The sequence below is a fragment of the Cnephaeus nilssonii genome (assembly GCF_951640355.1).
Source record: "Cnephaeus nilssonii genome assembly, chromosome: 8".
Lineage (NCBI taxonomy): Eukaryota > Metazoa > Chordata > Mammalia > Chiroptera > Vespertilionidae > Cnephaeus > Cnephaeus nilssonii.
The window spans coordinates 23,181,364-23,197,360 of record NC_137079.1 but is presented as its reverse complement, the minus strand read 5'-3'; the positions used below and the strand labels follow the sequence as shown (position 1 = coordinate 23,197,360).

Here is a 15,997-nt window from a genome sequence, read left to right as displayed (position 1 = left end):
GTCCGCCGCCGACCCCAACTCGCCGTCACGTACTCACCTGGCAACCCCGGTGCCTTTCACGCTCTCCTTCCCTCGAGGGGAACACGACATATCCCAGCGCGGCGGCCTTTATCCGGAGCCCGGGTGGGGTGGGGTGGGGCGGGGCGGAGCAGGGCGGAGCCTGTGGCCTCGCCAGGTTCGCGCCCTACGCTAGGCTCCACCGCGCTCCCTGCGGGCGAGGAGCGGACCAGGCTGCGGAGAGCAAAGGTGAGGTGGTTGTGACCCCGGCGCGTACACGTCGCGTGGGACGAGGAGAGCGGCAGGGGTCCTGCCAGGAAGTGTCGCGAGAGGTGGAGGGAATCGCGCGAGATGTGGCTCCTCCCTGCGGGCAGAGAGCCGGAGTGCTGGGCCGCTGGGCACGCGGGCAGGCAAGTGCGCTGTGCCCTCCGCTTTGAGCCCGCGGGCGGTATGAGGCCGGTCATTAGGAGGCTGGGTTTCCGAAGAAGACCTCATAGCTGTAAGGCAGCCCTTGGCATTTCAGTTAAAGGAAGGAGGAAAGCCCAGCCCCCTCACTTAATACTTGGGAAAACAGGCCGCCAGACCACTGATACTCTCGCTAACCCTTACCCTACTAATGGGCCCCAGGGATGGAAGCCACGGGAGACGCAGGGTGCCACGCCCCTGGTGAAAAATAGGGCAATAGGGCGCCAGCAGCAATGTCTATCCAGACCCACATCTGGGTGCTGGGGAAACGGATACGATTGGCACTTGCAAGGAAAAAGGGTTATCTCTAGGGCTTTGCCCCCTCCCCCTTGCATTTATTTGTATTTAGAGGCTGCCAAAAGAAGGTATCTCAAATAGAGGTAGAGGTGAGCTTGACAGGATTTAAAAGCTGCAAGGGAGGTTGGAGACTAGATATTTTTGTTCTAACAAGATGACATAACTGAAGTGAAAAGTTGAAACGAATTTCCCACAGTCATGAAGCTGAGCAGTTACTTTTCTGGAAGACCTCAATTCCTTTGGGGTAATAATTGAGTGTTATAGGGCAAGGTTTTGGGTAATGTTTTTCAGTTTTGTTTTGTTTTTAATATGAGAGGAAGGGAGACATCAATTGGCTGCCTCCTGCATATTCCCTACTGGGGATTGAGCCTGCAACCCCGGTATGTGTCCTGACTGGGATAGAAACAGAGACTTCTTGGTTCATGGGTCCACCCTCAACCACTGAGCCACACATGCTGGGCATCAGTTTTGTTATTTCTGCAGAAACTAAGAAAAACTGAAAGAGGAAATTTTTATAACATTAATTATCCTATAGGTTAACATATATCAAGTTTATTTATACCTTCTTAAATTTGTAACACCTAAATAACTTCTGTTCTCTACAGAGAGGATGAAGAAAGCAAGGACTGTGCCCCATTCTCTAGATCTTGTCAGATGATTGGCTAATATAATAAACTAACAAAAAATAGTAATTAGCATTTACTGAGCTCTTACTATGTTATAGGCACAGGTGTAAAGTAAGCATTTTACAAGTATAATCCCATTTAGTCCTCAGAGCAACCTGATGAAGTAGATACTATAGTTTCCCTATTTGCAGAGGTAAAATGACTTACCAAGTCATACTACCAGCAAATACAGAGCTGAAATTATAAACTCTTCACAGCCTGCACCTAAATAACTTACCTAAAATCAGAGTAATTTAAGTGACAGAACTGGATCCTAAAGAGTGATGTTTATGTAGGTTGTACCTATAACTATTTACTAGAGGTCCAGTGCACGAATTCGTGCACGGGTGGGGTCCAGCCAGCCCATCCAGATCGGGGTGGGGGACAATCGGGGGCAGGGCCGGCTGGCCCCGCCCCGTGGTCAAACTCCCGGTAGAAGGGACAATTTGCATACTAGCCTTTTATTATATAGGATACTAGAAATTAAAACAAATTTAAAATTTATTAATTCATTTTAAAATAACATTTTGTGTAAATATTTTTATAGAAAAATAACTTTTTCAAGATAATTTAAAAATCATAGAAAAGAACGATGTTGCTTCACATTTTCATAAATTTCTTTAATGTCTTGCTTAACAGAAAACCATTGGATTCTCAAATTTGCTTCTGTACTTAATCTATTACAATTTTAGTTTTGAAGTATATGAAGACAAATCCAGTCTCAACTATGTAGTTGGAGAAAGAAAGAGTAATTTTCATAGCTTTTTCAGGTAATTGTAGATATTCTTTTTAATAACTACACTAAAATTCAGCAAATGGTAGCTTCTTAAAAATTAGTTGCAATGTGAAATCTGAAAATGTATCAATGAATTTTTTGTAGTACTCTAATAGATTAAAATCCACTGGTCTACCTGGCACTTTAAATGGATCTTTTGCCTATAAACTATTTATGACATCATGTGTTGGTGTCTTGGAAAATACCAGTTCACTTGAGCTATGCAATCTTCCAAATGTTAACAGTTTTCATTATATGTTTTATAAAATTACCACCAATCTCAGAAAAATATTTTAAGTATTGGAAAACTGTCAAGCTCATAGCACAGCAAAAATGTCCAAAATTCTACTTTTTTCTTGAAAAGGTCAGATTTTACCACTAGCAACAAATACTGTCAGTTGTTTCCCTTGCAGTGACAAGCTCACTTTGTTTTTTTGGGGATTCAGAAGAGCCATCCCATGATGTGCCTTAAGTGGTATGTGGATTATTTTGAGCTAAAGGCAAAGGAGACCCTGAGGGCTCAAGAGAAACTTCTTCCCCCACGCCCTTAGCTATCTGGAGGACTTTGAATGAGAAGCCTTGCCCATAATAAGAGATTGTCAGAGATAACCTTTTTGGACCTACTTATATGGTAGGACAAACTACTAAATTACTGAACATGTGCTCACCCTGCAATGACCTTCTGAAGCCCCAAGGTGCCTTCCCTTATCCCTCCCTACCTCAAATGTCTTATATATCCATTTTCCCTTTCTGTTTAAACCTCTCATGTATGTGGTGTTCCTATGCACATGAAAGTCAATTTTATTTTCTCTTGTCAATTTCTTCCTTCTTGTTGATTTGATTATTCAGCCAGCCAAAAGAACCAGAGGAAAGAACGGGGAATTTTTCCCCTTTCCCATATTTTCAAGAAAAGTTCTGCCAAATACCTAACAATTGCAATAGCAAGTCAAATAAAAATGTTCCATGAAAAAAAAGAGTAGCTGGTTCAGTTACCAATTCAAATAATCAAGTCAAGTGCTTTTTCCTTAAGAGACCAGCATACTTCAGAAGGGGGAAATGTTTTATGCATATTATTTTGTCATATAGAATATGAACAAGTGTGAACTTAGGGTTAATAATAATAATTTTTGCTGCTTGATGAAGAGTATTCTTAAGTGAAACTGATACTGTTTTTTATTATGAATGCACAGCAGTGGACAATGACTGATAGTACAATTTGTTTCCACTGCCTTAATTCCTGCTAAGGCGCCAGCAGTTTTACCCACCAGTACTTTTATATCCACGGGGGGGGGGGGGGGGGGGGCGCAAATCATGTCTTAGTTATTAAGGAAATAGTTTGTGATCCCTGAAAAGGTTTCTACAACCTCACCCCCAGAGTCCATGGACCACCCTTTGAGAACTATAGCAATTAAATGTGCCCACCCTGGGGCTTGGGATACAAAAGTAATGAATAATATAATACATACTCTGAAGGAGTTTACAGGAGAGACAAACAGGTAAACAAAGAAATATATCTTGTTGAATGCTATAACAGGCAGGGATCAATTACTCTTTGATTACAAAAGAATAATCAAAGACCACCCTTACCTCCAGAAATTTTCTTTCAGTGGGTCTTTGGTGGGATTCAGGAGTCTGCATTTTAAACACTACAGATGGTTTAGATGCAGATTGTGTGAGATCCACACTTAGAGAAACACTGCCTTAACCAGTATAAATTTCAGGTTCCCAAGAAGGCCCAGTAGGTAGTATCAGAGATAATGTCTTATGGTATATTTCTCAAAAAACACTGCTTAGTTTCACTGGCTATTGTTTGCAGCTAAATAACAAATCTACCAGCAAAACCCTGGCCAGTGTGGTTCGGTTGACTAATGGCTCTGTGCGCTGAAGGGTGGTGGGTTTGATTCCCAGTCAGGTCACATGCAGGAGACAACCAATCGATATCTCTCTAAATCAATTATTAAAAAAAAAAAAAAAAAGTCTGCCAGCAAAGACTTAAAAGGTAAAATCTGAAATAAGCTCTACTTCTTCCCTTTCAATTCTCTAGTGCAGGGGGCCAGATAAATATTTTAGGCTCCTGGGGTCATAAGGTTTCTGTCATAGCTAATTAGTTCCCCTGTTGTAGCCAAAAGGAGCCAGAGACAATATGTAAACCAATGAGTATGTTTTTTGAGAGATACCATAAGACATTATCCCATTAAAACGTTATTTACAAAAACAGGCAGTGGCTTAAATTTGGTTTCTGGTGGTAGTTTGCTGACTTCATGCTCCAGAGCAAAAATTCATGCTAATGGCCAATAAGTTGCCTAAATAGCAAAAGGAAGAATCTGAGGGTCAAATGGATTTCATATCCAAAGTTGGAATAATTTTAGGCATCTACTTGAATTCTCATTTCTTCCCAGAATTAACCATATTTCAATATTTTAAAAGTATGTGTTGAGTGCCTATCAAGGCATTAGGTAGTACAAGGATACATAGTTTTTAGAGGCAGAAGTCCTCAACCCCTAGTAGACACCTAGGCATCCAGAGTTGAGAAAACTCATCTCTGATGCTCTGACTATAAAACAAGACCAGGGTTTTGGGCTGTGTGACAGAGATTCTCAAACTCTAATAAATGTTTGAATATGCTAAGTAGATTCTTTAAAATGTAGATTTTTCAGATCCAACACCCAGCCGTTCTGTGTAATTAGAGAGGTCATGAATCTACATTTTGATCAAGAATATACAGGCTTGCCGAAACCGGTTTGGCTCAGTGGATAGAGCGTCGGCCTGCGGACTGAAGGGTCCCAGGTTCGATTCCGGTCAAGGGCATGTGCCTTGGTTGCAGGCACATCCCCTGTCGGGGGTGTGCAGGAGGCGGCTGATCGATGTTTCTCTCTCATCAATGTTTCTAGCTCTCTATCTCTCTCCCTTCCTCTCTGTAAAAAATCAATAAAATATATTAAAAAAAAAAAAAAAGAATATACAGGCTTGCCGAAACCGGTTTGGCTCAGTGGATAGAGCGTCGGCCTGCGGACTGAAGGGTCCCGGGTTCGATTCCGGTCAAGGGCATGTACCTTGGTTGCGGGCACATCCCCGGTGGGGGTTGTGCAGGAGGCAGCTGATCGATGTTTCTCTATCATCGATGTTTCTAACTCTCTGTCCCTCTCTCTTCCTCTCTGTGAAAAATCAATAAAATATATTTTAAAAAAAAAGAATATACAGGCTGGCTCTGGCTGGTGTGGCTCCGTTGGTTGGGCATCTTCCTGTGCACAGAAAGGTTGCTGGTTCAATTCCCAGTCAGGGCACATGCCTGGGCTGTGTGCTCGATCCCCAGTAGGGCACATCAGGAGGCAGCAGATCGATGTTTCACTCTCATATCAATGTTTCTCTCCCTCTCCCTCTCTAAAAATCAATTAAAAAAATGTTTTTAAAGAATATACAGGCTGCTGCTACTGTGAGGCAAGGTGCTAAATCAGGAACACAGAAGACCTGAGCTGAAATTTCAGCTGTATCGCTTACTTTGTTTATAAAATCAGAATGTTAGAATTAGAAGGAAATGTAGACATCCAGTGTGATATTCTATTCCAGCCCAAAGTGGTGGTTTTCATAAGTCCATAACCATTAATGAAAATGCATTTTATTACTTTATAGGCTCACCTGAAGAGTTCCTGCCCTCAACTTGAATAATCTTAGATTTCTTTACTTTGAGGAAAGTGAATTATACTTTCCTTATGATTTCTCTGTCTTAACTTCATTGAGGGCTGTTTGTTTTGAAAGCTGATAACTTCAGTTCAAATGGTCCAGCAAGGTGGCTCTCCTCTAGCCCGTGGAGGTTTCCATCAAGCCAAGTCCTCTTGGCAACGGTGGTCAGATTGAGCAAATGTAAATATAGCACATGCAAATGTAAAATATAACACTTTTAGAAAAGGGGGAAAAAACAGGAGCAAATCTTCAGGAACTGGGGGTGAACAAGGACATCTTAGAGACCTGGCAATCCTTAAAAAGGAAAACTGGTAAATAGGATTTCACCAAAATTTAAAAGTTTTGTTCTGTAAAAGACTGTTATGAAGATGAAATGATGCCCTGGCCGGTGTGGCTCAGATGGTTGAGCATTGTCCCATGCACCAAGAGGTCAAGGCAAGTCATAGATTCCATCCCCGGTGCAGGATATGCAGGAGGCAACCAATTGATATTTCTCTCCCTTTTCCCTTCCTCTCTCTAAAATGAATAAAAACACATTTTTTTAAAAGATGAAAAGACAAGCTATAGACTGAGATAAAATATTTATAAACCACATATCCAACAAAGCACTCGTATCTAGAAAACAAAGAATTCTTAAAATTCAACAATGAAAATACAAATAATGGACCCCAAATTTGGTTTTAATACCCTTCTTCAATAAGAAGGACCAGGCCTTCTTGGAGAAATAACTGATTCTACAACTAGAACAGGAAATACACAAGATGAGTCTGGAGAATCTTATAGTGCTAGAAAGTAAGGAAGGACTTAAAGAAAAAAGCCACACAATGAGGGGGCATGTCAAAAGGACACAACTGAAAGAGCTCCCAATGGCCAAAGCAAGACAATTTGAGTAACAAAATAAGATCATAATACAAAGTATAAAATAAATGAGTCCATATTGATATAAATTATTGACTAAATATGTGAGAGAGATTAGACAAATCTCCCTTGCAGGGAAATTCCAAATAATTTATGTAGATAAACTTTCTCAAGGAGGTGGAGGCTAACTCCCCCACTCCTTAAGTGTGGAACTGCATGTGGTGACTTTCTTCCAAAGAGTACAGTATTGAAAAAGGGGGGGGAAAGAGCGACTTTATAGTGGAGAAACCTGACAACACTACCTCAGCCAGGTGATTAAGGTTAGCATCAACAGTATAAGTCATGTTGACAGTATATACATTTGTTATATGATGAGAAGGGCACTTACCTCTGTGGTCTTCCATAAACCCACAGCCCAAGTGTAATTATGAGAAAAACATCAGACAAATCCCAGTTGAGGGACATTCTACAAAATATCTGACCAGAACTCTTTAGGACTGTCAAAGTCATCAAAAATTAGAAAAGTCTAAGAAACTGTCACATCCAAGAGACTTCTAAGGAGATGTGATGACTAAATGTAATGTGGTATCCTAAATGGAAACCTAGAAGAGTAAAAGGATGTTAGATAAAATCTAAGGAAATCTGAATATACTATTGACTTTAGTTAAAAAGAATGTATTAATATGGTCCATTAATTGTAACAAATCTACAAAACTAATTTAAAGTAGAAAGTCTGTAGTATATCACAATTTTTCTGTAAATCTAAATATTCTAAAATAAGTTTATTAAAATAAGTCCAGTTAGAAAATGGGTAAAGACATGCACAGGTATTTTATGGAACAGAATACACAGATGGCAAATAAACACATGAAAAGATGTTCAACATCATTAACCATTAAGGAAATGCAAATTAAACCACAATTAGATATCATTACACACCCATCAGAATGTCTTAAAAAAATAATGGCAAGGATGCAGAGAAATTCATACATTGCTGGTGAAAATGTAAAACGGTGTAGCCACACTAGGAAAGTTTGGTAGTTTCTTTAAAAATTAAACATGCAACTTATCTTATGACCCAGAATTTACACTCCTGGGCATTTACTCCAAAGAAACAACAACTATGTCCCACAAAAACCTGTACATGAATATACATAAAAGCAGCTTTATTTATAAGAACCTCAAACTGGAAACCACCCAGATGTCCTTCAACAGGTGAATGGTTAAACTGTGCTACATCTGTATCTCAGACTACTCCTTGGCAATAAAAAAAGTACTGATACAGGAAACAACTTGGCTAAATCTCAAGAGAATTATGCTGAGTGGGAAAAAAAAGCCAATCTCTAATGTTAACATAATGTACCATTCTACTACATAACATTCTTGAAATGATAAAATTTAGAAATGGAGAAGAGATTAGTGGTTACCAGGGGTTTTTAGTATGGGTGGAAAAGAGAAGCAGGTGTGCCTATAAAAGGTCAAGAGGAAAAAGTGTGATGATGGAATTGTTCTATATCTTGACTATCTGAATGTCGATATGATTGTGACATTGCAGCAAGGTTTGCAATATATTACCCTTGAAGAAAACTGGGTAAAGGGTACATGAAAGCTCTGCATTATTTCTTGAAACTGCATGTAACTTTATCTCAAAATAAAAACTTTAATTTAAAAAATACAGTAGTCTCCCCTTATCCACAGTTTCACATTCCATGGTCTCAAGTTAGCAGTGGTCAACCACAGTCTGAAAATATTAAATGGAAAATCTCAGAAATAAACAATTCCTAAGTATTCAACTCTGGGCCTTTCTGAGTAGCATGATAAAAACTTGCACTGTCCCATTCCTTCCCGCCTTGGACATGAATCATCATCCCTTTGTCCAGCATAATCCACACTGTATGTACACTACACTAAGATACTTAGAGATAGAGACCACATTCATGTAAGTTTTATGACAGCATATTATAATTATTCTATTTTATTATTAGTTGTTAATCTCTTACTATGCCTAATTTATAAATTAAACTTTATATAGGTATGTTTGCATAGGAAAAAACATAATATATATAAGGTTCAGTATTACCTGCAGTTTCAGGCATCAGCTAAGGGTCTTAGGATTTATCTCCCCTCACATAAGAGGGAGCTGTTGTACTCCCAGTTACATTTGAATTTCAGAAAAACAATCCTTTTTAGTCCCAGCATGTCCCACGCAATATGTAGAACACACGTATACTAAAAGATGATTTGTTGTTTTATCTGAAATTCAAATGTAACTGGGAGTCCTATGTTTTATCTGGCAATACTACTCGTGGCATTAGGCTACCAAGATAAATTATATATTGCAAAAATAAAAGAACATTTAAGGAATGGCTGAGAGAAAATGTGCACTGATCCCAGAAAACCCTAAATCCTCACTCAGCAGCTGGCACCTCCTCTGCCTCGTATTTCATTACAGCAAATGTGCTATTATTGCCCACTACTGGAGAAAAGCCACATAGAATCCTATATAATAAAGAGGTAACATGCAAATGGTCGTTACACTGTGATTTGTAATGACCGATCACCAGGAGGGCGGGGCAACGAGCTACAAGCAGGGGAGAGCTACAGGAGGGCGGGGCAGTGAGCTACAGCAGCGGTGGACAGGGCGGCCAGCTGAGGCAAGCGGCAGTGAGCTACTTGCACACGGATTCATGCGCAGGGCCACTAGTGTATATATAAAACCCTCCTGTTTAAACACAGGATTGAAAACTATCCAGATAATATTCTCTTCCCAATTTCAAATTTAAAATGGCTATCCCACTCCAAGAAAGATAATAATTAAAATGGTTAGGGTGTGTTTTCTAGGAATAATTTTGAGTCTCTAGTAAAGTAACACTATAAAAAATACAAGCAAGAACTACTAGATATATGAGAAATTTCTTTAACATGATAAAGAGAGAGAGAAAAAAAGAAAGGAGCCCTGGCCATTACGGTTCAGTTGGTTGAGCATTGTCTGGTGCACTGAAGTGTCACGAGTTCGATTCTCCATCAGGGCACATACCCAGGTTGCAGGTTCGATCCCAGTCAGGATGCCTATAGGAGGCAACCGACTCATGTTTCTTCCTCCCTCCTCCATCTCTTTCTAAAATCAATTGAGAGAGAGAGAGAAGGAAAGAGAGGGAGGGAGGGAGGGAGGGAGGGAGGGAGGGAGGGAGGGAGGGAGGGAGGAAGGAAGGAAGGAAGGAAGGAAGGAAGGAAGGAAGGAAGGAAGGAAGGAAGGAAGGAAGGAAGGAAGGAAAAGAAAAGCAATTTTGGAGGAAATCCATTATTCATTAAGAACATCAAGAAATTATCATTAACATCCTCAGGGATATAAGATGCTATAACCACAAACAAAAGCACAACTTCATCAAGGAACACACACAAAAATTAAAAAATATGATGGAAGAAATGTAAAATTCAAGAGTTGTTAGATAAAGATGAAGTGAATCTCCCACAAAGTACAACAAAAAGGCAAAAAATGAAACTCAGAGAAAACATAAGTAAATCAAAGAACTAGTCTAAGAGCAGAAACAGCAGGAATTGTCAAAATAGTTAATAGAGATTAGGGTGGTGGAGGGGAGAAATTAAACAACAACAAAAAATTCTTAAGACTTAAGGGCATGAGTTTCCAGAATGAAATATGCCCAGAAAATAGAGAAAAACAGACCCACACCAAAGCTATACCTTAGGAAATTTCAGAAGAGAGGGGACAAAAATATCCAAAAAGCTTCCTGAGAGAAAAATTGGATTTTATACAAAGGACCATGAAAACACATTTTCAAATATGCAAGATATAAAAAAATTATGTGCCATGCAACCTTTCCCAGGAAGCTACTAAAGAAGAAGCTCTATGAAAATGAGGAATTAAACTAAGAGAAAGGCTACAGAAAAAAGGAAACCAACAGTTTGAGTAGAAGACCCAGAATGAAAGTATGCACCAGGAACATACCAGTTCTCCGGTCAGAAGGCTCTAGTTATGTCAGGCTTCCTAAGAGAAGACTTAGACAAGTGGTGGATGGTTTGGGGTCAAATTAATCATAAGTACATAAGCAAACAAAATAAAAAAGATAAATAATTAATTCCAGGGAAAACAAGTTGTTCAGGAAAGTTAAAGTAATCACAGTTTACTACATGACTGAGCTCTGGTTATCATTTCCATAGTCAACAAGATTACCATATACCGAGATTGAAAGTTGAGGGAATGAGGACTGATATGTGTGTATGTTAGGGGCAGAGAAGTAAACCTAAACTTTCCTCTATAACAGAAAATCAGTAAAAATGACCTAAAATTCATAAATCAAGAAAAAGCTCTTGAAAAATATGGAGATAAATTTTTTAAGACTCAATTGAAAGTGGTTGCTTTTGCAGAATAAAAAATGGGAGTGGGAGCAGGAGAATTGATTCTTTAAAATCATAACTTCCATAGAATTATTTGATTTTTTTAAACTCAGCTTTTTAGAAAGATGAAAAAAAAATCCACTCATCAACTATCCATCCCCAGAAAAACATTTTTTTAAAATGCCAATTTAATCTATATTCTTAAACTTAAAAAAAAAAAAATCTGCACAGTCCTGGCCAGTGTGGCTCAGTTAGTTGAGCACTGTCCAGAACACCAGAAGATGGCGAGTTTGCTTCCCAGTCACAGCAAATACCCAGGTTTCGGGTTCAATCCCCGGGTAGGGGTAGGGGCATTGCAGGAGGCAACCAATCAATATTTCTCTCTCTCTCTCTCTCTCTCTCTCTCTCTCTCTCTCTCTCTCTCTCTCTCTCTCCTTCCCTCTCTCCCTCCCTCCCTTTTCAAAAATCAATAATTTAAAAATCCAATACTTTAAAAAAATTATTTTTTAAAAATCTGCATATCTTTAATAGTATTACATCAACCAACTAAAGAAGTATTTTTAAAACTCTATTTTAAAAAGCATTTCAAAGAATTCACACCAAAAATGTAGAGACAAGCATAACGCATCCCCCAGATATTTCATTAGGGCTTGTTTGTCTAATATTCATATTGGTGTTTATATTTGGAACAACAGTACTTATTATAAAAAAGACATAGTTGTATTTAACATGCCAAGGCTAGATAACTTTATTCAAGATTTTGACAAAAATTATCCTCAAAGTAATATAAATTTAGACACTTTATAAAAGTCCAGATGTGAAATTTCAAGAAAATTTTGAATTCAGTCTAGAGTCAATACTAAGTCAAAAACTGAACCAAATTCACAAATCATAAATACTACTTTCCTTCCTAAGTTCATTATATTTTCTGAAACAGCTTACCAATTTAGTTTTCCTTTCTCTGATATTGGTATTTGGAATCAGTTTAATAAGGTTTACATCTTTAAGTTCTAAGTTTGTACTTATCCTGAATATTTTGCTATAATTAAAAAATACAAATCCAGAAGTGCTATCCCTTCCTTACAGAAGAATTCCAATCAATAAATGTAGAATGAGAGAAACAGAAAATCACCATTAGACCACCACAGTAGTAATTGACAACACAAGCAAGATTCACAATGGATACCAAAATGAGTGGGCAAAGATTTAAGCAGAAACAGGACATTTGCATAGTCTCAAAGTATCTTCAGCAAATATTTAGTCACTACAAAAGAAAGTAATTTTCAGTAGAGAATCCTAACAGACACCACCTTGGGTAGTGATTAAGGTTAACAACACCAGAAATACATTACAACATCAGGTGTCATAATATATTGTCACAGATTGGAGGATCCTACAGACACATGACAACTAAATGCAAGGTGGGATCCTAGATTGTATCCTGGAACAGTTAAGTAAAAAGTACATTAGTGAAAACTCTAAGAAAATCTCTACTTTTTAAACTCTCTACTTTAGTTAATAGTATTGTGTCAAGGCGAATTTCTTACTTTGGCAAATGGTCTATGGTTATGTAAGATGTTAACAGAAGGGGACTGATGTCACCCCAATAAATTTAATTTAAAGTTTTAAAAAAGATGTTATCAGAGAGCAAGTTGAGTGAAGAGTATACAGAAAATACTATTTTTACAACTCTTCAGGAGGTCTAAAATTACCTGAAAATTGAAAAAAATAACTTAAAAAACATACACACATATGTATAGATGTGCATAATATATATATATATGTATTTATGCATAAATCAGGACAATGGAAATTGGTATCTTGGGCACTCAGTTAAATAGTAGTGTTCTCTCCTGAATTAGTCCTTGTCTCACTGGTTTATGTTAACTTAGCTTTAAGGGTCTCACCCTTCTAAATTTTGTTTCAAGTACAGTTTTCTAATTTTCATTAAAAAGCCTTTTTAAAAATTCCTATATTAGACCAAAAAAAAAATCCTAGAATAAAATTATCACCACACCCTACCTAATAAAAGACAAATATGCAAATTGACCGCACCTTCGCTATGCCCAAGCCACGCCCACCAACCAATCAGGATGAGTATGCAAATTACCCCAACAAAGATGGCGGCTAATTTGCATATCAAGACAGCATAGAAAGAAGCCAAGAGCTGCAGAAGGAAGCAAAGCTGCGGAGAAACAAGCAAGCTGGGGGGAGGAGAAGGGAGGAGCGGAGGCGGGGCCGGGGGCGAAGGAAGGAGAGCGGGGCGGGCTGGCGGAGAAGGCGGGCCGGTGGACAAGGGAGGAGCAGAGGCGGGGCTGGGGGAGAAGGAAGGAGAGCGGGGAGGGCTGGCGGAGAAGGCAGGCCGGGGGACAAGGGAGGAGAGCAGGCAGGGCGGGGTAGAGTGCAGCAGGAAACCCTATTGCAGGATTTTTCCTGCAACGGGAACGCTAGTTACCTCATAAAATCATTCAACCCAACCATAAGACCCAGCCATTATTTTTACTCCATTTCTTCTTATAATAAATTACGTTTCTACTAGAGGCCCGGTCCACGAAATTTGTGCACTCGGGGGAGGAGGGGGGAGTCCCTCAGCCCAGCCAGACCCCTTGGGGGATGTCCAACTGCTGCAGAGGCGGAAGCGCCACTGCGCTCGCCAGCTGTAAGCCCAGCTTCTGGCTGAGCGGTGCTCCCCCTGTGGGAGCGCATTGACCATCAGGGGGCAGCTCCTGCATTGAGAATCTGCCCCCTGGTGGTCAGTGCATGTCATAGTGACTGGTCAATTTGCATATTAGCCTTTTATTACATAGGATTGGTTTTGTGGGGTTTTTTTAATAATAAGGATAGCAGACAGACTTATTATCATTAATAGGCCTGGCAATCTAGGAAAAAAACATTATCACTTGGATATCTTATTAAGAAACAGCTGTTTTTCCAATAACAGATACTGTTTACTAGAAGTCACTTCAGGTGTGAAAAGTAAATTATTTACCTAAGTCATCTATAAGATAGCATAGAACTACCCAAGCAAGCCCAGATAAGATCCTTTTCAATATTCCTTCCTTAAATTTGGCTCTAAAATGATTGTTTTTAGTGGTAATAAGCATCATTTTATAAAACAGTCAATACTTTCTATGCAATTTATTCTAGAGAAATAAACATCAAATCTACTTTTAAAAGAAAAAATAATATTTCTCACTCTTACTATGGCTGATTCATTCCCTGAGCATGAATGAATTCTCTTTTACCCTCATTGTTTTTTAATATAAACTGAACTGAAATCTGCTTATAGGGATCTTGATGGTGAAACTAATTTTTTAGATGGAGAACAGCATTTCCAAATAGTTTATTACTTTTACAGTTATTTCTACCCACTGTGGCATTTAATTTTTCATGTACCTATCATGAAAGCATGAAGCAGCACTAGTAAAAAGATAATTAAGGGGAGGAAATAGAAATTTTAAAGTGTATCTATATCCAAATACAATGAAAGAGCAAAAAAGAAAAATTGGCCACAAACATTTTCATTTCTATGCCCATGCCATTTCCAAATCGCCTTCTGCTATTAACATGAGAAGTAGAAGTGGTAAAACTCTAACCTAATGATCTATACAAAAAAGGAGACTATTTACCTCAGAAACTCACTACACATTGCAATATATTCAAATGGTGAAAAGATATAAATTCATTCAGAAATACCATACTATCTGGCTGTCAATATAGTCTCTTGAATAATTATATTAAACATATTACTACAAAACGTACCAAGAAGTAGAGAAGAATACTATATTTGTGAACTGCAATAACAAAACAAAACAGAGGTCCCACAAGGCTAACGTCCAAGCTGTAATTACACATGACGTGTATGCTGAAAGCAGTCACAATGTACAAAAATGTGACAAGTAATCCAGATGTTTTCAAAAACCTGTTTGTCTCAGATTATATCCAGTCTCATCTGGTAGGTTTCTGATAAGCCTGTTACATAAAGTGTACTTCCCTCCTGCTGATAAGAAACAGCTTGCAGATATCCATAAATCTCTTAAGAAGTGAGCCTACTTTGCAATATTGGTAACTCCATAGTTTTCTATTACATTCATTGGTCTGAAAACTGAAAACAATTCATAACGAAAATGTTTTTCCAAGTCCTTTACCAGTTTTTCAAGTTTTAAATCAAAGGAAAGTTGGAATGTATTGCTTCTTGTCATCAACAGGCATTTCAAAAAGAGGGTAAATAACCAAAATCAGGAGTATTGGTCAAGTTAGTAACAGGCTTCCCCTTTGTTCTAAATCCTTTCATAATCCTTTTTTTTCCAATTTTTCCAGTATGGCCTGGATTTTACAAACAGCCTCTTTCCTGGCCTGTCGGACAGAGTCCTGGCCCCCAGTTTCAACTGAATCCAGTTCCAAAAGTTCCTTGGTTAGCATCTCCTCCAGAAGCCAGTATGCTTTGTCTGTCTTTTTTCCTATGAACTCTTCTACTTCTTGGTCAAGATATTGAACCTTCTCCATCACTTGTATGATTTTTTTAATACTTGGGGGAGTACCTTCATCTGAAGGCAAACACTCTTCAGGAAGATTATTACTTTGCTCTTGATTGCTGGGATGTTCACTGGTGGTGTTACCATACAGCTGAGGCTCAGCACTATACTGGACTTGGGGATCCAAATGATCTGAATTATCACTGTTCACTGTTCCCGATGACTCATACTGATGGACATTGCAAGGAAAGTTGTGCCGGTTCATGCCTTGATCTGATTGGCTATAGGGGTATGAGGAATCCTTGAGGTGGGAGGGCAAAGGGGAAAAAGCTGTTTTAATGGGAATCCATCAACACCAGATTTGTTAGTCCAGATCTTTCACCTGATCAGGAAGGTACATGAAAAGATTCCCCACCAATTAAACGGGA

General features: G+C 38.8%; 1 protein-coding gene and 1 long non-coding RNA gene across 2 annotated transcripts in view; one reads left to right on the top strand and one right to left on the bottom strand.

The window, feature by feature from the left end:
• The first annotated feature begins 3,509 nt into the window (after positions 1-3,509).
• On the top strand, positions 3,510-10,023 carry LOC307104594. The gene is made up of 2 exons (XR_013813902.1): positions 3,510-4,924; positions 5,401-10,023. It is a non-coding gene; the product is annotated as an uncharacterized lncRNA (long non-coding RNA).
• The window catches only part of BAG4 (BAG cochaperone 4), a 36,296-nt gene continuing 27,786 nt past the window's right edge, over positions 7,488-15,997 (bottom strand). Inside the window, exon 5 of the mRNA XM_079779554.1 lies at positions 7,488-15,870. Coding sequence (XP_079635680.1) covers positions 15,385-15,870 — 486 coding nt within the window. The 3' untranslated portion in view covers positions 7,488-15,384. The remainder of the gene's footprint in view (positions 15,871-15,997) is intronic.